Source organism: Gymnoscopelus braueri (genome assembly GCF_963280865.1).
Source record: "Gymnoscopelus braueri genome assembly, chromosome: 14".
Lineage (NCBI taxonomy): Eukaryota > Metazoa > Chordata > Actinopteri > Myctophiformes > Myctophidae > Gymnoscopelus > Gymnoscopelus braueri.
The window spans coordinates 45878596-45901572 of NC_137619.1; the positions used below are offsets into that span (position 1 = coordinate 45878596).

A 22977-nucleotide genomic window follows, 5' to 3' on the forward strand; every position below is an offset into this window, starting at 1 on the left:
CAATCAGTATCTTCAGACTTCAACAATGTTGTATTCACTCATTAATGAATATATGAGTGAATATGAAATCATTATCTTATCTGAGTCGGGTCTTAAGATGGGATGTACAATGTTCTGCTTATTGACCCTTGTGTCATGGTGAGAGGTCAGGATGTGTCATGGTGCAACAGCTGACCAAATTAGATGTTTTAATATCAAGGTTCACATTTGTGAATGTAATGTGATGAATTAAGTTACATTACATAAATAGAACTTTCACTCAAACTACCTCTTATATGAAAAGTAAAGATATACATCTAATTTCACCTTTTTCTGTAACGGTCATCACTGCTAACCATTTCTCATGTCCTGCTTTAATTTACATTTGCTATTCATTCAAGCAGAGCCATTAAGGGGGGTGAGACATGTAGGGGGTGTAGAAGTATGTTAGGTTGTGATTGGTGGGGACTTGGTTGTATTGTTCTCTTTGTCCAATCATTCAAAGCAGTTACTGGCTCCACCCCAGGCCCTCTAGTATAACAAGAGTTTGTAGTTGTAATGTATCCACAACTCCTCCAGGATATCAATCAATTCTGATCAGATCTGACTGTGGACTCCAGAATTCATTTGAAGATGAACTCTCTCAACCCAGCCAGGGACAGTTCTGCTGAACAGGGGGGACCCAAAGAAAATGGTATGTTACTTTCTCTACCACCTTTCTAGTTTTAATTTCCCTGCTCTGTCGTAAAAATGTTGTATTACTTTACTCTTCAAGTTCTAAATTAAGCGGTCTCACTACTTGTCTCAATCTTATACTTTTTAAACTGAAACTTTTGCTTCATTTTAATTCGACCCGTAGATTTGCTGTAGATTATTTCTGCTCTGTATTGCTTCTTTGCCTCCTTTTTTGTTGCTTGTTATATATATATATATATATATATATATATATATATATATATATATATATATATATATATATACATACAGTAATAATATATACATATTACCATGGTTGGCTGGTGGTTAACTCCCAATTTTCTAGGGAACAACTTTATGTAATTAAGTTGTACATTTGTATCTCTATTCCCATCTCTCAACCATATTTCCTTTGTCTTTGTGCAATCCAGTGTTGAATCATCAGCCTGGCTTCCCTGTGCTGCCAGCAGTGAATGAACAAAGAAGTGTGGCTAAACCAAAACAACACTGCTGTGATCAGTGTGGACAACACTTCAGTTGCATGTCCAAACTTAAAATACATCAGAGAATTCACACTGGAGAGAAACCCTATGGATGTGATCAGTGTGGACAACGCTTCTCTCAAATGACCCACCTTAAAAGACACCAGAGAATTCACACTGGAGAGAAACCTTATGGGTGTGATCAGTGTGGACAACACTTCTCTGTGATGTCCAGCCTTAAAAAACACCAGAGAATTCACACGGGAGAGAAACCATATAGCTGTGAACAGTGTGGACAACGCTTCTCTCAAATGGCCAGCCTTAAAACACACCAGAGAATTCACACTGGAGAGAAACCCTATAGCTGTGAACAGTGTGGACAACGCTTCTCTCAAATTGCCAGCCTTAAAACACACCAGAGAATTCACACTGGAGAGAAACCCTATAGCTGTGAACAGTGTGGACAACGCTTCTCTCAAATGGCCCAGCTTAAACCACACCAGAGAATTCACACTGGAGAGAAACCCTATAGCTGTGAACAGTGTGGACAACGCTTCTCTCAAATGGCCCACCTTAAAACACACCAGAGAATTCACACTGGAGAGAAACCTTATGGGTGTGATCAGTGTGGAAAACACTTTTCTGTGATGTCCTACCTTAAAAAACACCAGAAAATTCACACTGGAGAGAAACCTTATGGGTGTGATCAGTGTGGACAACGCTTCTCTCAAATGGCCAACCTTAAAACACACAAGAGAATTCACACAGGAGAGAAACCTTATGGGTGTGATCAGTGTGGACAACACTTCTCTGTGATGTCCAACCTTAAAAAACACCATAGAATTCACACTGGAGAGAAACCTCATGGGTGTGATCAGTGTGGACAACACTTCTCTCAAATGTCCGACCTTAAAACACACCAGAGAATTCACACTGGAGAGAAACCTTATGGGTGTGATCAGTGTGGACAACACTTCTCTGTGATGTCCAGTCTTAAAACACACCAGATAATTCACACTGGAGAGAAACCCTATAGCTGTGAACAGTGTGGACAATGCTTCTCTCAAATGGCCAACCTTAAAACACACCAGAGAATTCACACTGGAGAGAAACCATATGGGTGTGATCATTGTGGACAACACTTCACTTTGATGTCCAGTCTTAAAACACACCAGAGAATTCACACTGGAGAGAAACCTTATGGGTGTGATCAGTGTGGACAACACTTCTCTGTGATGTCCAACCTTAAAAAACACCGGATAATTCACACTGGAGAGAAATCTTAATTTGACTATATCCATGCTAATGTGGTCATTGATTGAAATTAGAGGTGTGTGAACAACTGACAAGTGTAATTTGACCTCAAATAAGAGGCATTTGTGGATGAACATGGTCATATTTTGTTTCCAAAAGAACATTTTGGAATGTTAAAGTTACACATGTGTATACATGGACTATTTAGGGAAAATCAAGGACGGGGAGCCATCTGAGAGCTTCATGCTCAAAGTTAAAGGGTCTACACCATGAAAATCACCTTTTTCTTGTTTTTTGGTATTTTTTGGGGTCCCCAGTGTCTCTTGTACCCCAAAAAATGTTGGGTTTTTTTTTAATTCAGTCATTTCGTGGATTTCCAGAATGGGCGTGTCTGAACGGAAATGTTTCTGATGTCACAAACATTAATGATGGCAAACCCAATGTTAAATGAAAAGTGCCCGAATCGCTCCGAAACTTTTTCTACCCCCCCCTAAGTGGGGGTCTACGAATAAATACTTCGGGCTCGGATTTTGGCTCCGCCCCCCGGAAGTGGGTGAAACAGGCACCTCAAACACTTGGTGGAATTGTTCAAAAATGTTCAGTGTTTTTTTTCCGATTTTGTATTTTTCTTAGATGCTTCTTTTAATGCAGAATTTTCCTTTCTTTTTTTTTAATATTTGTTTTAAATATTTTTTTTTATTAACAGACAGAATTATTCAGTAGCCCCCCCTGCCCAAGAGGACGTTTTGGTATTGCAGCTGAAAGTGCTGTATAAGCCAGAGACAATTGACTTGGGATGAGTATATCTGAGTGATGATTTAGACTCAAACCTTTTGAAAAAGGTTTGAGGGACATACACCATATGATATTAAATATCAATTTTGTTTTAAATTCATGGTGTTGATCCTTTAAGAGTTCTGTCAGTTTTGTCAAAAATCTCTCATTTTGACATCCATTTATTTCACCTGAGTAGCTACCTTCACTTTTAGTTTTTAGCCTGGTCTGATTCTCTACACAACAGTTATTGTTGTACAGTCTTACATGAGTGAATATTGAGTGAATATTAAAACATCACAGACAATGCACTAAAAGAAACACCCCCTTGTTGTTCTGTATTTAACTTCCGTCATGTTTGAGCCAAACATTTATAATTAATCCTCTGATTGTCTTACAAATAAAAAGGTGCCCTGAAGCTGATTTTTTGACTGAGTCTTCCACTTTCTTCTCCAGGAAACATAGACATTATTGCAAGGTGGTAATGTTGTATGCAACATTACCACCACACTCTGACTCCGGTGCGATATCCTCATTTTGTACATGTCAAAAGAACAAACGTTTGTTCCATTGACAAAGTATAAAAGAGGAAACTCTCTCTTACCACTCCGAGTTTGACCCATTACCTTTATAAATGTTGTTGATCACAAACCACCAAATTACTACTTTGAATGGTCATTGCCACAAGATAAAGATGAATTAAATGTGTCAAAACTAAATGATTATGAACTCACTGCCTTCATAGATAATACATCAGCGCCGTGGATGTGTATACTACAGTATGCCCTCTACATATTTTGAGTCAATCTTTAGATTTATTTCATCCTGTGTGTCTATGGGCCTGTTCACCAGTTGCATTCTGGGTGATCACAAGTGGACATCTCTTATACAGATGTATGGAGACTGGGGTCAAAATTAACAGGGGGCAAACGTAACACACTCAATAATTCTAATCAGAAACAAGCTAGAGGAGTAGTCTTCTTCTGCACATGTTCAGTAGGGTCCTCTCTCTGCCTATGGAAGGGTAGAATGATCATTTCATCTCAGCAGAAGTTTTCAACAAAAACAGATTTTGAGATGAATGGATTTGTAAACGTATGAATTGTAATGACCGGGGTCAATTGTAACAATGTGTTTTCAATGAAAGGGGGAACCGGGGGTCCTCACAGGGTTGTGCAGAAGCACAAGGCGTTAAATCAAGCCAGAGGAGGCTTGGGAAAGGAGGGGGACAGATGCTATAAAACTATTTAGGTTTCAGCCGGGTTTCTATTCTTCCAATTTGTACTTAAAGTTCAGTTTTGGTGGCTTTTTTTTCTACCTTTTATTTTGAAGTGTTCTTGTGAAACGGAGGCTGGTTATCTCTCAGCCAATCAGACTCTCAGCCGACAGATCCCATCCCCCCGGCTATGGGATCCCTTCTGCTATGTCGGCACTCATGCGTCTTGAGGCAGAGAGAGAGGCCGTGCCAAAGCATGTTTATACTGCAGCACTGCCTATTTCTCACCTCAGCTGTTTTCAGATACATATTTTAGTGTACTGTTTAAGTTTAAAACGAGAACCACCTGTCCTCTTCTGACAAGAAGAACAACATCCTTTATACAGACATTTGACATAGGACCTTCCCCCTGGTCCTTTTTCTGACCACTCACAAACAGGTTTTTAAGAACAATAAACTTCTTGGCCAGCCTTTCGCACACAATGGATCTGCCTCCTTCACACATTTTCACACAATTTTCTTTAACCCTTATCTATAAAACTGTACTTTTACACAAGCTCATATTATGACATCTTTGTTTAACATCTTATTATCTTCAAAAGAGACCACACATGTATTCAACCTCGTATGAATGATTTAAACAAAAATAGATGATTTAAAAGAACTTGACATTTTCCTTAGATTCAAGAAGACAAGTTACATGAAAATAACTGGTTTCTTCCCCAACCACATTTCACCAACGTTCATTCTTGTGTACTTACTACAAAATAATATTTTACTGTGAAATAAGAATGATACATGAATTCAATTTAGATCTGCATTACTTTTACTAGAGTTTTTTTGGAGAGAGAGAGATAACAGATGCATTCACCTTAGCCATCACCCTTGCATAAAGACAATAGTATATTGTAATCAGACTGCTAGGTGACAAAAGACTTGGCCCGGTGACTTGTTTTGGTTCACGCCTAAAGATGAACTCCTGCTCTAGGACAAAAGCCAGGATACTTAAAGTGTTGACTGATCAACACATCAATAGCAGAAACATCAGACAACCCAATGAACATTGTGGCTATCTCCCGGCTCCACTGTGTCTCTCTCCCTTCAAATATAATCAATTAGAATGAGCTTGTACATTTCTTTTTTTAGTCTTCATAGTACATATATACATGTTTTATAAACACATCCAGGACCCCCAGGACCCGATTACACGACACCGTCCAGCTGTCATCCTCAATTCTATTCAGAACTATTTTACAAGCATTGTACATCACAGCATCTTCATTTATTTGACAAACATCTTGTGTTCTGTAGAATTACAAGGTCTTTAGAAATATCTCCCTCACCCACTTCACACCTGCACTGCAACTGTGTGATGGTGAGAGGTCAGGGGGGTGTGTCAAGGTGCAACAGCTGACCAAATTAGATTATTGTCAAGGTTCACATTTGTGAATGTAATGTGATGAATTAAGTTACATTACATAAATAGAACTTTCACTCAAACTATCTCTTATATGAAAAGTAAAAATATACATCTAATTTCACCTTTTTCTGTAACGGTCATCACTGCTAACCATTTCTCATGTCGTGCTTTCATTTGCATTTGCTATTCATTCAAGCAGAGTCATTAAGATAGATAGGCCATTCAAGTTCTTATTTTACACGATTGCTCCAAATTCCTTCCGAACAATACAACCTGGTGAGGTGAAGGAATAACTGCCTGCTATGTTCCGTTCATATTCTTTATTGTACATCACAGCGTCTTCATTTATTTGCCAAACTTATTGTGATCTCTTGAATGACAACATCTTTAGAAATATATCCGTCACCCACGTCACACCTGCACTGCAACATTCCTTTTGTCTTGTGAATGATCGCTTAGCTGTCTTTAGAAAAGGACCTATATCCATGCAAATGTGGTCATTGATTACAATTAGATGAATTTGGTGTGTGAACAACTGACAAGAATAATTTGACCCCAAATAACAGGCTTTTGTGGAATAACATGGTCATATTTTGTTTCCAGAAGAACATTTTGGAATGTTACAGTTACACACGTCAAGTCAATTCATCCACAATATTATTGATGCATCTTGATGCTCTTGGTTCTCTTGTAACAGAAAGTCAACAGTTTCTAGAAGGTTGCATGGATGGAGCATGTCTGGGGGACGAAGGAGGGGCGGAGCACATGTAGGGGGATGTAGAAGTATGTTAGGTTGTGATTGGTGGAGACTTGGTTGTATTGTTCTCTTTGTCCAATCATTCAAAGCCGTTACTGGCTCCACCCCCAGGCTCTCTAGTATAACAAGAGTTTGTAGTTGTAATGTATCCACAACTCCTCCAGGATATCAATCAATTCTGATCAGATCTGACTGTGGACTCCAGAATTCAGTTGAAGATGAACTCTCTCAACCCAACCAGGGACAGTTCTGCTGAACAGGAGGGACCCAAAGAAAATGGTATGTTACTTTCTCTACCTCCTTTCTAGTTTTAATTTCCCTGCTCTGTCGTACAAATGTTGTATTACTTTTCAAGTTTTAAATTAAGCTTCTCTTAATACTCTTATACTTTGTCTTAAACTTAAACTTGTGTTTCATTTTAATTCAACCTGTAGCTTTGCTGTAGATTATTTCTGCTCTTTATTGCTGCTTTGACTCCTTTGTTTGTTGCTTATATATATATTATATTATATATATATATATATATATATATATATATATATATATATATATATATATATATATATATATAATATATACAATATACAAACAAGCAACAGACAAAGGAGGCAAAGCAGCAACATTGGGAGTTAAACCACCTATATATATATATATATATATATATATATATATATATATATATATATATATATATATATATATATATATATAGGTGGTTAACTCCCAATGTTCTAGGGAACAACTTCATTTAATTAAGTTGCACATTTGTACTCTATTCCCATCTCTCAACCATATTTCCTTTGTCTTCCTCTGCAATCCAGTGTTGAATCATCAGCCTGACTTCCCTGTGCTACCAGCAGTGAATGAACAAAGACGATTGGCTAAACCAAAACAACACTGCTGTGATCAGTGTGGACAACACTTCAGTTGCATGTCCAAACTTAAAATACATCAGAGAATTCACACAATTCAACACTTCTCTCTAATGGCCCACCTTAAAACACACCAGAGAATTCACACTGGAGAGAAACCTTATAACTGTGAACAGTGTGGACAACACTTCTCTCAAATGGCCCACCTTAAAACACACCAGAGAATTCACACTGGAGAGAAACCTTATGGTTGTGATCAGTGTGGACAACACTTCTCTCAAATGTCCGACCTTATAAAACACCAGAGAATTCACACTGGAGAGAAACCCTATGGATGTGATCAGTGTGGACACCACTTCTCTCGAATGTCCAACCTTAAAAAACACCAGAGAATTCACACTGGAGAGAAACCATATGGGTGTGATCAGTGTGGACAACACTTCTCTGTGATGTCCAGCCTTACAACACACCAGAGAATTCACACTGGAGAGAAACCGTATGGTTGTGATCAGTGTGGACATCACTTCTCTCAAATGTCCGACCTTAAAACACACCAGAGAATTCACACTGGAGAGAAACCTTATGGATGTGGTCAGTGTGGACAACACTTCTCTATGATGTCCAGCCTTAAAACACACCAGAGAATTCACACTGGAGAGAAACCTTATGGATGTGGTCAGTGTGGAAAACACTTCTCTGTGATGTCCAGCCTTAAAAGACACCAGAGAATTCACACTGGAGAGAAATCTTAATTTGGTCGCTGTGGAATTAATTTTACTCGGTTAAGCTGCCTAAAATACCATACACAAACCAATGACAAATGATTGTGAACTGTGTGCCACTCGCTACATTATAAAGGCTGCTTTAATTTACAATAAACAACTCTAGTCATGTCCTCGTGTGGATGAGTTTCCCTCATCTCAATCTTGCTAGTCAAGCAGAGCCATTAAGATAGATAGGCCATCCATTTCCTATTGTACAAGATTGCTCCAAATTCCTTCAGAACAATACAACCTGGTGAGGTGAAGGAATAACTGATTGCTAAAATCTGTTCATAGTCTTCATTTTACATCACAGCATCTTCATTTATTTGACAAACATCTTGTGTTCTGTAGAATTACAAGGTCTTATATCTCCCTCACCCACTTCACACCTGCACTGCAACATTCCTTTTGTCTTGTGAATGATCACTTAGCTGTAGAAAATGACCTATATCCATGCAAATGTGGTCATTGATTACAATTAGATGTGTCACTGTCTCACCAGGTGTGTGAACAACTGACACGCATAATTTGACCCCAAATAACAGGCTTTTGTGGATTAACATGGTCATATTTTGTTTCGAAAAGAACATTTTGGAATGTTAAAGTTACACATGTGTATACATGGACTATTTAGGGAAAATCAAGGACAGGGAGCCATCTGAGAGCTTCATGCTCAAAGTTAAATTAGTTCTGTCAGTTTTGTCAAAAATGGAGTCTGGTCTGATACTCTACATAACTGTTGTAATTGTTGTACAGTCTTACATGAGTGAATATTGAGTGAATATTAAAACATCACAGACATTGCACTAAAAGAAACACCCCCTTGTTGTTCTGTATTTAACTCTTTGTAAGCTGAAAGTTTGCTGCTTCTGTCATGTTTGAGCCAAACATGTATAATGAATCCTCTGAATGTCTTACAAATAAAAAGGTGCTCTGAGGCCATTTTTTTGACCAAGTCTTCCACTTTCTTCTCCAGGAAACATAGACATTACATAGTTACTCATATGCACATATTTCTTGCAAGGTGGTAATGTTGTATGCAACATGTTGTATGCAACATTACCATTAATACAACCATTAATGTTGTATGCAACGTTACCACCACACTCTGACTCCGGTGCGATATCCTCATTTTGTACATGTCAAAAGAACAAACGTATGTTCCATTGACAAAGTATAAAAGCGGAAACTCACTCTTACCACTCAGAGTTTGACCCATTACCTTTATAAATGTTGTTTGAATGGTCATTGCCACAAGATAAAGATGAATTAAATGTGTCAAAACTAAATGATTATGAACTCACTGCCTTCATAGATAATACATCAGCACATTGGATGTGTATACTATGCCCTCTACATATTTTGAGTCAATCTTTAGATTTATTTCATCCTGGGTGTCTATGGGCCTGTTCACCAGTTGCATTCTGGGTGATCACAAGTGGACATCTCTTATACAGATGTATGGAGACTGGGGTTAAGATTAACAGGGAGCAAACGTAACACACTCAATAATTCTAATCAGAAACAAGCTAGAGGGGTAGTCTTCTTCTGCACATTTTCAGTCGGGTCCTCTCTCTGCCTATGGAAGGGTAGAATGATCATTTCATCTCAGCAGAAGTTTTCAACAAAAACAGATTTTGAGGCGTAAACGTACATTTAATGTATTATTTTCCTTCTGCCGTATAAAGTTAAGATGACAGCTAATTTAAACTTAGATGAATTGTATCTCTATGTTTTGGTCACAAATAACAAACGCCAGCAGCTTATGCTAGTATAGGTGTTTCTAGCTAGAATGTGGGATTTAATCATGGTTGCCCATTGTAACAATATGTTTTTAATCAATGAAAGCAGATTTTTTTGTCTCCCCTAAATGCTCTCAAAGAGGAAAACAATCACCTCCCCCTCTCAGGTGTAAAGAAGGGTGGACATGTTTCACACCTCTTTGTGGTTTGTTGTCCTCACCAAATGTGCCTTGGCAAGATTTCATTTACACTAACCTTTTTGTATTTGATTATTTCAGTTGTTATATGGGCATAGAAACTAAATAGGGAGAATGTAAAACTATATGCATTGCTCATACACATATTTTTTTGCCATCTAATTTATATAGCAAGTTTTTCTGAAAACTCGTAGGATTTAGAACAGTGGTTCTCAAAAATAGCAGATATACAAGTTGTACATCTGCTATTTTTGAACATTTTAGAAAAATCTTGAAAGTGTTGAATCATTTTGATTTAAACCCCCGTGCAGCCAGAATACATATCGTTTTGGGCGTCCTTGACACCAAAAAGTTTGAGAACTACTGCTTTAGAAGGCATTTGTAGGCCTCAGGTCTTAATGGGTTAATGTCTGGAGGGGAGGAAGAAAAAGGCTTATTCTGTGTGGTTTCTAACTGCAGTGTCTCTTTCCTTGTTTGTTTTTTTGTAACAGCACTTACAGAACCCGGCCAACTTCCAGACGGCGGCCACGGAGCTGCTGGACTGGTGTGGAGATCCCCGGGCCTTCCAGAGACCTTTCGAGCAAAGCCTCATGGGATGTCTGACGGTACGCAAAAACACCAATTATGGTTTTCTTTTGGGGTTTTCTTCTCTTTTTTTTCAGGTACTTCAGACTTCAGACCTGAGCAAAACAGTAATTAAACGCGCTGGCTCTATCTCATGTTGGCGGATGATGTGTCCACTTTGGAGCCCAAACTCTAAGAAAATGTGAAGTGAACCTCAACGGGCAAACCTGGTTAAAATAAACACATAGTAATAATGGAAGCCCTACGTTTGTCGTGTGTTAATAATTTGATATTTGTAATTGTAATTGTTATTATTATTATTATTATTAATAAACAAGGTAACTAATGGCATAAATAGAATGCAGAGAGAACAGCATAGTGCCTTGAGAAAGTAGGATACCAGATAAACCATGAATCTAGCATCTGTCTAAATAACATGCACATTTAAATCACATTCTTAACATTAATTTGTGGTCCAGAAAAAAACATCAAAGAGACAAAAGACATGAGAACAAGTGACCAAGATTATGTTTGCATAGTAGCCTTATCTTGGTCGGTCGCTAGCATCAATCAAAAAGAGAAGATGACAAGAAGTTAGAATATGGAGATAAGAGGTTTATTTTTCCTTTTTTTTGGGTGCTTTTCTGCGTTTATTGATAGTTTAAGTCAGGGGTCTTCAACAGGGGGTCCGGGACCCCTAGGGGGTCCTCAGAGTTACTACAGGGGGTCTGCCAAATCTTTGTTTGATATGATTATTTTTTTTACCGTAACCACTTGGACCCTAGCATCCCTTTTCTGAGGAGAATTTAAGCCAACGCCTCGCGCTGCAAGGCGTTGTGAGCTTGTAGATCTGCTATTTTTTAGAGGTATAGGTGTAGAGGGAAAAAAGAGCAGACCAAGTAAACAAAAAAAGTTGAATCTGAAACACAATTTTATACAATATAGAGGGGGTCCCTGCTTCATCTCTCTCTCAGCTAGGGGGTCCTTGGCCTGAAAACGTTGAAGACCCCTGGTTTAAGTGAAGATGGACAGGAAAGAGGGAAAGAGGGAGAGAGAGAGACAGGGAGAGACCCACAGCAAAAAGTTTGTCAGGACCGGGACTCGAACCCGCGACACAAGTGCCTGGACGCCAGATAAGAGGTTTCTGCACCGACAGCAACAATGTACTTTGTTGACCGGGGTCACCCCCAGCGGTCTATGCTTAGGTTTTGGCAAAACGTTTACCTTTTTTTTCCACCGCGTGCTAGCCTGTATTACGTCAGAATAGGGAGGGATGCTTGTCGTTCATGTGGTCAGGTTTTTCCCAGCTGAACAGTTAGCAGGCTGTCGTTCTCAGACTGTGTGTAACGGCTGAACGCCGAAGCAGCTGCTTATGCCGTCATAGGGAGCGCTGACAGAGGTTAAAGTCCTAGCAACCTGCCGCTATGACTCTTTACACTGTGTGCCTGACACGCGCACGAGCGCGCGCACACACACACACACACACACACACACACACACACACACACACACACACAGAAGGGGTGTTGACTGAGTAAAGCAGTGGATAGCCAGTCACCCCTGGTCTTACTCTGTCAGCCTGACCAGCTGCTCATTGATCTGGGCACCAGGCCAGCAACCTGGAGCACACACACACACACACACACACACACACACACACACACACACACACACACGCACACACATTTGTATTACTATATTTGTGAGGACATCAACGTTTTTGGACGCCAATTTTATATGAATGCCAATGCTAATTTTGCAATTTGCAACATGAGACAAAAGCCGAAAATAGTGTCACATTGTGAGCTTGTAAATCAGCTATTTCGGGGGTGCTGAACTAAGTATAAATCAGGCATAACTCCAACCGCAACCCCTAAACCCTAACCTCTAAAATGCCAAACCTAACCATATGTTTTCCTAAGCATGTAAGACTAACTTTTTTTTTGTATTACATAAAACAACCAGCAGGAAGATTTCCCCCATCCAATGTCTATATCATCAAATTCTACTACACTTGCTCTAGTACTCAGGCACACACACACACACACACACACACAAACACACACACACACACACACACACACACACACACACACACACACACACACACACACACTGAACGCAGTGAAACACCTGCAACCCAGCGCACATCAAAGCAGTCTAATTACAACCGCAGGTGTTTTATCACCAAATGTTTCATCTTTGAAAAAGACGAAGAAACATTTGTCCTCGGCTCACACCACCGCGTCAGCAAACATAAACTCTCATTAAAGCCTAATTTATGCCCCGTCACCCAATTGTGTCGCGCGTGAGAATAGCCGATCTACAAGCTCAACAGCGCGACGCGTCTAGCGATTCGCCATGAGCTTATACGTCTGCTATTCTCGGCGCGAGACGAAAGTACGAACCGGGGGCTTACAGTAACGTGTAAATCAGAATGAAAAGCGTCTTAATGCGGATACAGAGATGTACAATAGAGGGACCCCCCGCAGAGCTGCCGCTTAGCATGGGGGCTGTTTCTCATCAGATAAATGTGTTTAATCAGTCTCAGGGAAAGAAAATGGCTTCTTATCAGGAGAATTACAGCAGCATTGGCAAGAAAAGAAGTAACAGTGACGTGCCAAATTAATTGTGTCATCATTAAATTAGCTCAGTGGTTATGTTTAATGGAATTCTCAATTGAATGTGGCTGTCTGAATTCCAGGTTTTAGCGATGTGAGTTTGTTTTTTTCATTCTTCAAGGCTGACTCCGATATCTTTAGAGCATTGGTTCTCAAAGTGGGGTCCGGGGACCCCCCAGGGGTCCTTGGGTGGGGGTTCCAGGGGGTCCCCAGCAAAATGTGTTAATATAGCATCACAATCATTTTAACCTTCTATACTTTTGCTATTCAAAAATAGCAGATATACCAGCTCATAGCGAGGCACCGAGTGCCGCGCTATTAGCTTGTAGATCTGCTATTTTTGAAAAATCTTAACATTAAGTTGCGAAAAAAATTCACTCAAATCTTTGCTGGATTTGGCAGGATATAGCTATGACCCACACACACATGGGGTGGGGGGATATTTGCTTAACCTCTTAAACCCTATTTGCTTTTTCATACGACAAATAGCTAAATTAGAGGAAGAGTTTGTAGATCAGCTATTTTGGGGGGGTTTTCTTAACTCTTTCATTGCCACAGACGGGAATTCCCGTCCGATTCTGCAATGGATATCATTGCCACGGACGGGAAATCCTGTCCGTTATTTTTTTTATTGTTTTATAAAAAATCACGCTGTGAACTATAATCCGGAGTGACCACTTTCACTGTAACTCACGTTTTTCAAAAACGCCAAAACAATACATATCGTCATGAAAACGTATCACGATATATCGCGGGACGATATATCGGCAGTCGGCACACCCCTAAGAAATACTCAAGTAAAGTTAAACTACCTCAAAATTGGACTTAAATACAGTACGTTATAGTAAATGTACTTGGTTACTTCCCAACACTGTACTGTATTGGGAAGCTTCTCTTTCTGAGTTCTATAAAAGAACGATACGTCTGTGCTGTCATCGCTTCACCTGATAACTCTGTCTGCCTCTCGACAGCCCCCACACACACACAGTTTTTTTCTCTTTTTTACTCCTCCTCGTGCACAGCGAGCGAGCGGCGGATCGCAGCGCAGTGCGAGACGCGTCAGTGTAGTGACATTTTTATTTTAGAGTATTTTTAGTGGCAGATTCGATGCCTATACAGCGAGCGAAACCCTTTATTCTTCACACCGCTCAGCTGTGGCACAGATTTCTTTTTGCTGTACGCAACCCCGTGTGCTACAGTATTATGTGCCCACTGTCTGCCCTATAACAAGGTGGTTCTCAAAGTGTGGTCCGGGGACCCCCAGGGGTCCTTGGGGGGCAGGGTTTGGGGGGGGTATCAAGGGGTCCCCAGCAATATGAGTTCATATAGCGTCACAATCATTTTAACCACTTTAGCCATGTCATTTTAGACTTCTTTGGCTATTCAAAAATAGCTCATCGCGCGGCACAGAGTGCCGCGCTATGAGCTTGTAGATCTGCTATTTTTTTTTAGATCGTGAACATTCTGCAAATATTAGATTTCTTTTTTTTAAGCGGACATTTGTAACTCAAATCTGCTTTTTTTGCTTCTAGGGGGTCCCTGGAACAAAATATTTTACAAATGTTCGCTTAAAAAATATGTATTCCAAGATTTGCACAAATGTTCACGATTTAAAAAAAAGAAAAGCCAAATTCATATTCATATCATTTTGGGGGGTCCTTCCTTCACATGAAAAGGTTTGAGAACCACTGATATAACAGAATGGTACAGTAGATATGTGTGCACCTGTGTGCCCTATAATATGCGGCCCGGGAGGGAGAATGGTCCCTTGAGAATTTAAAAGGTGCCCAGTTCGATCCCCGCCTCTCCCCCCTACAGGCTATACAGGAGTGTCGCAGGCTTAAGTGTCCCTATAAGCAAAGACACTGATCCCCTAATACTGCTTCTGATGAGCAGGTCTGGTGCCCATGGGCATGGCGTGAGAATGTAATGCACATTGATAAAGCACTCGCTACAGTCTACATATATGCACAATTTACCATTCTATTTTAATAGCCATGTGACCTAAAAGTGATATCGCGATGTTTGAAGTTGTAGGGAGAACGATGAACTGGTTTTGTTTCTCTTGAAAAAATAAACAAAAAAATCAGCGGTGTAAAGTAACTAAGTACATTTACTCAAGTACTGTACTTAAGAACAATTTTGAGGTACTTTTACTTTACTGGAGTATTTCCAATTGTCTATTATTTTACTTCTACTCCACTACATCTCAGAGGCAAATATTGTACTTTTACTCCACTACAATCATTTGAAAACGTTAGTTACTAGTTACTTAGATATAGATATAAATAGACCTAGATGTAAATCATTACATTATAAAACATATACATTAACCACTTTAGCCCCATCTTATACCTAGGCTGTTTGAAAATAGCTGATCTACAAGCTCACAGCGCGTCGCATCGCGACGCGTTGTGAGCTTGTAGATCTGCTATTTTCAAACATTTTAGTACTTTTACTTTTGGTACTTTAAGTACATTTTGATACCAATACCTTTGTACTTTTAATCAAGTCAAATTTTAATTCCGGACTTTACTTGTAACGGAGTACTTCTACATTGCAGTATCGATACTTTAACTTAAATAAAACATTTTAGTACTTTTTCCACCACTGCAACAAAAATACATATAAACAAGCTCAGGATATGAATGTCCCACTGACCCCCGTCAACCGTGGTGTTTCATCACTAGACTCAAATATGGGGCCTGAATTATGTGTCCTCGGAGGGAGATTACGCTGAAAAGCGGGGGCTTATGAGGAGAAACTGTTAAAATCCCTGTTGAATCTATCTGTGCGAGCCCCCTCCTGTGGTTGGGCTGCCTGCCTGCCGTTTTTTTTTTTTTTTTTTTCAAAGATTGACACGGACATGATTTGACTGACTGTCAGAAAAATGTCAGTCTCGTCAGATGCCGGAGTCGGTAAGTGAAACAGATTCACTTAACCCACTAAGACCGGGAACGCTATTCAAAAATAGCTGATATAGATCTGCTATTATTGAAAGATTGTGAAAATGTGTGCAAATCTTTGAATACACATTTTTAAAGCGAACATTTGTAAAAAAAAAATATATATATATATATATATATATATTGTTCCAGGGACCTTCCAGAAGTAAAGATTTGAGTTACAAACGTTCGCTTTAAAAAGCATATACTCAAAGATTTGCGCAAATTTTCACGTTTAAAAAAAGAATTAGCAGATCTACAAGCTCCGCCCTATGAGCTTGTAGATCTGCTATTTGCGTTTCCCGGTCTCAACGGGTTAACTTCGTCCTGGGAAGCGCTTTTTCCTCGTGTTTTTTTTTTGCTTCTTTCCTTGTGAGTCTGCAGGTTCTCTGGCAGACAAGACGATGCTCCAGAGGAAAAAAAAGCTCTCTGGCAGCTCTCACTGAAAAGAATCCTATACCGCTATTAGAACCGTCACATCTTTTGAAGTTCCCACTTTAGTAGAGCGTCAAAGTCTCATATCGTTGCTGTGGGGGGGCGGGAAAACCTCTTATCTCCATGTTTTGTTGGGTAAATTAATGCCAGTGGTGAAGGAAGTACTGAATTTTCTTTACTTAAGTAAAAGTATCAATACCGCAATTTAGAAACACTCTGTTACAAGTAAAAGTCTGGTATGAAAAATGTACGAGTAAAAGTGCACGGTAAAAGTATTCGCATCAAAATATACTAAAAGTTCTCGTTTTGCAGAATGTCCCATTTCACAAGTTCAATATGTATAGCAATCTTTTGAAAATAGCAGATCTACAAGTTCACAACGCGTCACTTTGTAGATCGGCTATTTTCAAATAGCCAAAGTATTATAGAGGGCTGGTTAATGTGCGTTTTATGGTTTTCAAAGAATTGCAGTGGAGTAAAAAAGTATAACATTTGCCTTTGAGAGTAGAAGTAAAAGTATTGAAAATTGGAAAATACCTCAAATTTATACGTGAATACATGTACTTAGTTACTTTCCACCACTGATCAATGCCATACTTTGTTATAATACAGTGTCACACAAAAGCTAAAATAGCCAATCTACAAGATCTGCTGTTTTTTGCATTTTTGAATGATTAAAAAAAAAGTGGTTAAGTGTGTCTGTGGGATTTATGAATATTGAACCAATGAAACGCGTTAACAAGAGCGTGTGATTAGATAATAACTACGATGTTGGAACACATGGTTCTTTTTCCCATTGTCTGAAAAGTCATCTCTCAAGAACAGATTCTGCTCTGCGTTTGAATCTGTCGGTAGCCGTGTTGACAACCCGTGCACATTGGCTACAAGGGGGCGTGCCATCGGATCAGGAAGCAGGCCGCGCTTTACCCAATCAAATGTAGTGGGCGGGATTTACGTGTGTACCGAAAACTCATTTAACAATAGCGTCCTCGAAGCCGACAAAAACACGGAAAGTTAGAAACATTTTAACTTGCTCTTTCATCATAGAAACAAGTGGGCTTATAACCAAAACGATCCATGTTCTTTGGGAGAAATGGTGTTAGTGTGCCGTGGAGAAATATTGTTAGTGGGAATGAAAACATAGTCGCACCACCGGAAGTGAAAGGCTGAAGGCAGACCTTTCCCTGAGCACGGGTCGTCCGTTCAGCTCCGCCCAGAGCCAAATGAATAAGTAAAAAAACGGCAGAAGGCGCTGTTTTTCGCGGATTGTCTGAAAAGTAACACTTCTTGGACATACACGGTTTCCATCCGACGGCGACGATAATATCTCTGTTTTGCCACTAATAGCCTTATCGCCTGTGACAGAGATGGCTTTATGAGCGCCAGCCCGCTCGCTCGCTCTCTGTGTGTGTGTGTGTGTGTGTGTGTGTGTGTGTGTGTGTGTGTGTGTGTGTGTGTGTGTGTGTGTGTGTGTGTGTGTGTGTGTGTGTGCGTGCGTGCGTGCGTGTGCGTGTCTAAAAGGCACCCACGTTGACCTTGTTAAAGGTAAACGTGTGTTTTTGGGGTCAAGAGGAAAACAGGAGAGTTATCATCTGTTGGCAGATGAAGCAAAGAGGTTTCCCCCCCTTTAATGATGATTTAACTCCTGGTCTCTCCCGGGTCCTGTTTAACTTTCACTTAGCGTTTCCCCCCCTTTTACTTTGGTGTGAGACGCCTGGTCCCTGTCCCATAAATGTTCAACCAGTGTTCTCAAGTCATTAAACACTAAAGCGTTGTTAGAAGCTCACTGCCAGGGAGGGACCTGGTGTGTGTCAAAGTAAAAGGCCTTCATTATCTACCTTTTTGTCTCCCCAGTGGTGGGGCCTCTCCTGGATGCCGATGTAGTCGTCAAAATAAAGCTCAATAACGTAGTGGTTCTCCAAAAAAGTTTCGTGCCGCGGACCCCCATCTGAAAATGGTATGTGCCAGGGACCCCCAGAAGAGAAGATTTATGTAAAAAAAAAACATTGTCGATTTTTTTCAAAACAATTTCAAGCTCGCGGCGCGGCACGAAGCGACATGCTATGAACTTGTAGATCTGCAATTTTTGAACAGCCAACGTATAAATGTGGTTAAAATCATTGTGATGCTAGTGCTACATTAACACTGGGGACCCCCTGGAACCCCCCAAGGACCCCTGGGGGAAATCTTAGATTGCGTATAAGAACTGTGTTCCAAAAATAAACAAATCATCCCCGCGATTCTGTACTGTATGTGACTCTGTTTCATAAGATATTGAGTTACATTTGATAACGTGTGTATTTTGGGCTCAGTGATTTTGGTTCTCTATTCAGGGCGGAACATTTTTTTTGCGTGTAGATTAGTTTGTTTTGTCGACAACAGCAACACCGTCATGCTATGAAGTATCAATTAAGCCCGATTCATACTTCATTGCGTTACGGTGTTGCGCGCCGAAAGACGGCACACCCTACACGCTCACACCGCGTTGCATCCGCGACACGTTGTGAGCTTGTAGGTTAGCTGTGCACGGAGCACGCCGCAGTCGTGCCAACAGAGCCTACGTTACACATTAGGCATAACCTCCAAGTCTGGATCACAAGTTTTCAAATAATTGTAGTGGAGTAAAAGTACAATATTTGCCTCTGAGATGTAGTGGAGTAGAAGTAAAAGTATTGCAAATTGGAAATATTAAAAAGTAAAAAACTAGTAAAGTAAAAAGTCAACTCAAAATTGTACTTAAGTACAGTACTTAAGTACATTAAGCACAAGTACTTAGTTACTTTCCACCGACTGGCGTGCGTGCGCGTGAGTGTGTATTATATCTGCGTTAAAGGTCAGCAGCATAAACTGCCAGCTCAGTATCGCTTCTCAAAGGCTCAAAAGATCAACAGCATTTAGACACGGACAGGATTAAGAACTTCACTGTGGTTGCTTGTTTTCTTAGCATCCATTATTCATCCAATGAGATGAATATTTCATAGTGCTGCCCGAGAAAGTAAAACGCTCCCTCATTGGCCCTTTTTATAGATAAATAAATAATATATAGTGTGCACTACATGGCACACATGGATATATACTGTTGGGGCTAATAAGTAACTAAGTACATTTACTTTTACAATTTTGAGGTATTTGTACTTTATTTGAGTATTTCCAATTTCCAATACTTTTACTTCTACTCCACTACATCTCGGATCCAAATATTGTACTTTTACTCCACTACATTTATTTTAAAACTTTAGTTACTAGTTACTTTGCAGATATAAATTATTACAAAACATACATTAACCACTTGAACACCAGACTTTTACTTTTAACAGTACTTATACATTGCAGTATTGATACTTTTACTTAAGTAAAACATTTGAGTACTTTTTCCACCACTGCTGTCGGGTGGAAACCTCATTATGTCCAAAAACAGTTACTTTTCAGGATTCAAACTCAAAAATAGCAAAAGATAGCAGATCTGCAAGCTCAAAATGAGTTTCGAGCTTGCAGAAATGAGCTTGCAGATCTGCTATTTTTTATACTTTTGTGTGTATGATCAAGGAGGGCGTTAATGTACGAATGTACGTTTCTGCCCCGACGGCAACGATATTTGAATACTTCCCTGCTGTGAGTTTATTTGTGCTTCTGAAGGGGGGTTGGTGAGATGGATTCCTGCTGAGATTTGAAACAAAATATGCCAAAATTTAAATATATAAAAACACAAACGAGGGCACACAATGCAGAGGATGCAAACCCCATTTTCATCACTCAATTAAAAGTAGCAATACCACAATAGACTACTGTACCATACTCATTTATTATAGGACTCTACCATACTGTTATAGGACACACAGTGGCAGTATTTCATAAACGTGTGGGGCATGCATTCCCAACTTGCCATCAGCTCATAACAGTTTGCATTCACGGCGCGCTGTGAACTTGTAGATCGGCTATTTTAGATGTATTTATTTTTTTAATCTTGAAAGTTTGAGACCGATTTAGAAGGATTTTTTTGTAGAATCGGCCTTAACCCATTCAATCCAGGAAGGCATCTGTGTCATTTTGGATTTCTTTGGCTATTCAAAAATAGCAGATATACAAGCTCATAGCGCGGCACCGAGTGCCACACTGTGAGCTTGTAGATCTTCTATTTTTGAAAAAAGAAAATGTGTGCAAATCTTTGAATATATATATACATTTTTTAACTCAAATCTTTGATTCTGGGTGGCCCTGGAACAAAATATTTTGAGATTTTGAGATTAGTCCGCGGACTAATACATATCATTTTGGGGGTCCTTGACATGAAAAAAGTTTGAGAACCACTGATATTATAGCAACATACATATTTTTTTCAAAAAGAAAAACGGTTAGGATTTAGAAGGCATTTGTAGAATCCCTCAGAAGCAAAGATTTGAGTTACAAAATGTTCGCTTAAAAATATATATATATATTCTAAGATTTGCACAAATGTTCACGATTTTTCAAAAAAATGCAGATCTACAAGCTCATAGCGCGGCACTCGGTGCCGCGCTATGAGCTTGTATATCTGCTATTTTTGAATAGCCAAAGTATACAATAATGGTTAAAGTGGTTCAAATGATTCTGACTAATAACAAAAATTAACTTATTTAGCTGGGGACCCCCAGGTACCCCGCCAAGGGACCCCACATTTTTTGGTAGAATCGGCCATAATGGGATAAGTAAGTATGATGGTTGACAGTCATTCCCCCGTCTCTCTCTCCTCAGGTGGTGAGTCGGGTGGCAGCTCAGCAAGGCTACGACTTGGACCTGGGCTACAGGTTGCTGGCTGTGTGTGCCGCCAACAGAGACAAGTTCACCCCCAAGTCTGCAGGTAAGACCACCCCAACGGACCGGTACAGACTGTTGTGCAGTGGTGTAGTGTTGATTTTGACAGCAAATTTTGATTTAGTTTAGTCTTTTGAATAAAATTCCATTTAGTTTTAGTCATATTTTAGTCATCTGAAATGTTTTAATTTTTCTCTAGTTTTAGTTAAATATCATAAGATTATAGTCGACTAAATCTACAGTTGATTTAGTCGACAAACATGTATTTTGGCGGTGCCTTGATGGCGTCGCAATGCCTGATTTTACACTTGGTTGCATGCTGAAAATAGCCGATCTGCAAGCTCACAATGCGTCGCAGCGCGGCGCGTTGTGAGCTTGTAGATCTGCTATTTTCAGGGCGCAACACCGAGCGCAACCAAACATGAAACAACTTGTCTTAGTTCTGCTGGATCTCTTCCCCAATAGTCCCTAACTGACATTTTAGTCTAGTTTTTATTTGTTGACGAGATTGTCAATACAATTTAAGTCTTAATTTTAGTCATCGTAGCTTAGTTATTATTTCGTTTTCGTAAGTGAAAAAAGGTAGTCGACGAACATTTTTCGTCACGGTTTTAGTCGAGGAAAAAATCAACACTGCATTGGTGACCCAACCTTCTCCTGGAAAATTCGCGGCCCACCCATCCCGACCACTGAAGTGGTCAGACGGGGTGGGCCCATAACGTATACTGTATATCGTTGCTGTCGGAGCAGAAACCTCCACTTTTTCAACTTTTTGTGTTTTTTCGTAAATTAACGCCCCGCTTGATCCATAGTACAGCGTCACACAAACGCATCAAAAGTAGCAGATCTGCAACGTTTGCTACTTTTGAATTTGAACAAATTTAGACAAAATGACGTTTCCTCCCGACAGAGACGCTATATATTTTTAATATTAATGTTATATTATCTTAGAATCTTAGTGTTTTGCCAATTATTAGGAGACCCACTTGCAGAGTCGTCACGGGTTGCAACTTGCTGCTGTCGTAGCTTGGACAGAACCCGTCCAATGTGCTGCTGTTAACTTGGTTTACATCGGTTGGTAACGTGCCTCATCACCCCAGTCTTGTTCTAGTTCAGGGGTCTTCAACAGGGGGTCCGGGACCCCTAGGGGGTCCTCAGAGTTACTACAGGGGGTCCGCCAAATCTTTGTGTGATATGATTTCTTTTTTTTTACCTTAACCACTTGAACTCTAGCATCCCTTTTCTGAGGAGAACTTTAGCCAAAAATAGCAGATCTGCAAGCTCACAACGCCTCGCGCTGCGAGGCGTTGTGAGTTTGTAGATCTGCTATTTTTGGCAAAGAGGTATAGGTGTAGAGGGAAAAAAGAGCAGACCACGTAAACCAAAAAAAAGTTTAATCTGTAACACAATTTTATACAATATAGAGGGGGTCCCTGCTTCATCTCTCTCTTAGCTATAGGGTCCTTGG

At 39.8% G+C, this 22977-nt stretch overlaps 1 protein-coding gene across 1 annotated transcript in view; it reads left to right on the forward strand.

The window, feature by feature from the left end:
- The window catches only part of LOC308100667 (zinc finger MIZ domain-containing protein 1-like), a gene marked incomplete at its 5' end in the record, with an annotated part of 141407 nt that overhangs the window by 39713 nt on the left and 78717 nt on the right, over positions 1-22977 (forward strand). The window contains 2 exons of the mRNA XM_080449733.1: positions 10645-10758; positions 21450-21555. Coding sequence (XP_080305859.1) covers positions 10645-10758; positions 21450-21555 — 220 coding nt within the window. The remainder of the gene's footprint in view (positions 1-10644; positions 10759-21449; positions 21556-22977) is intronic.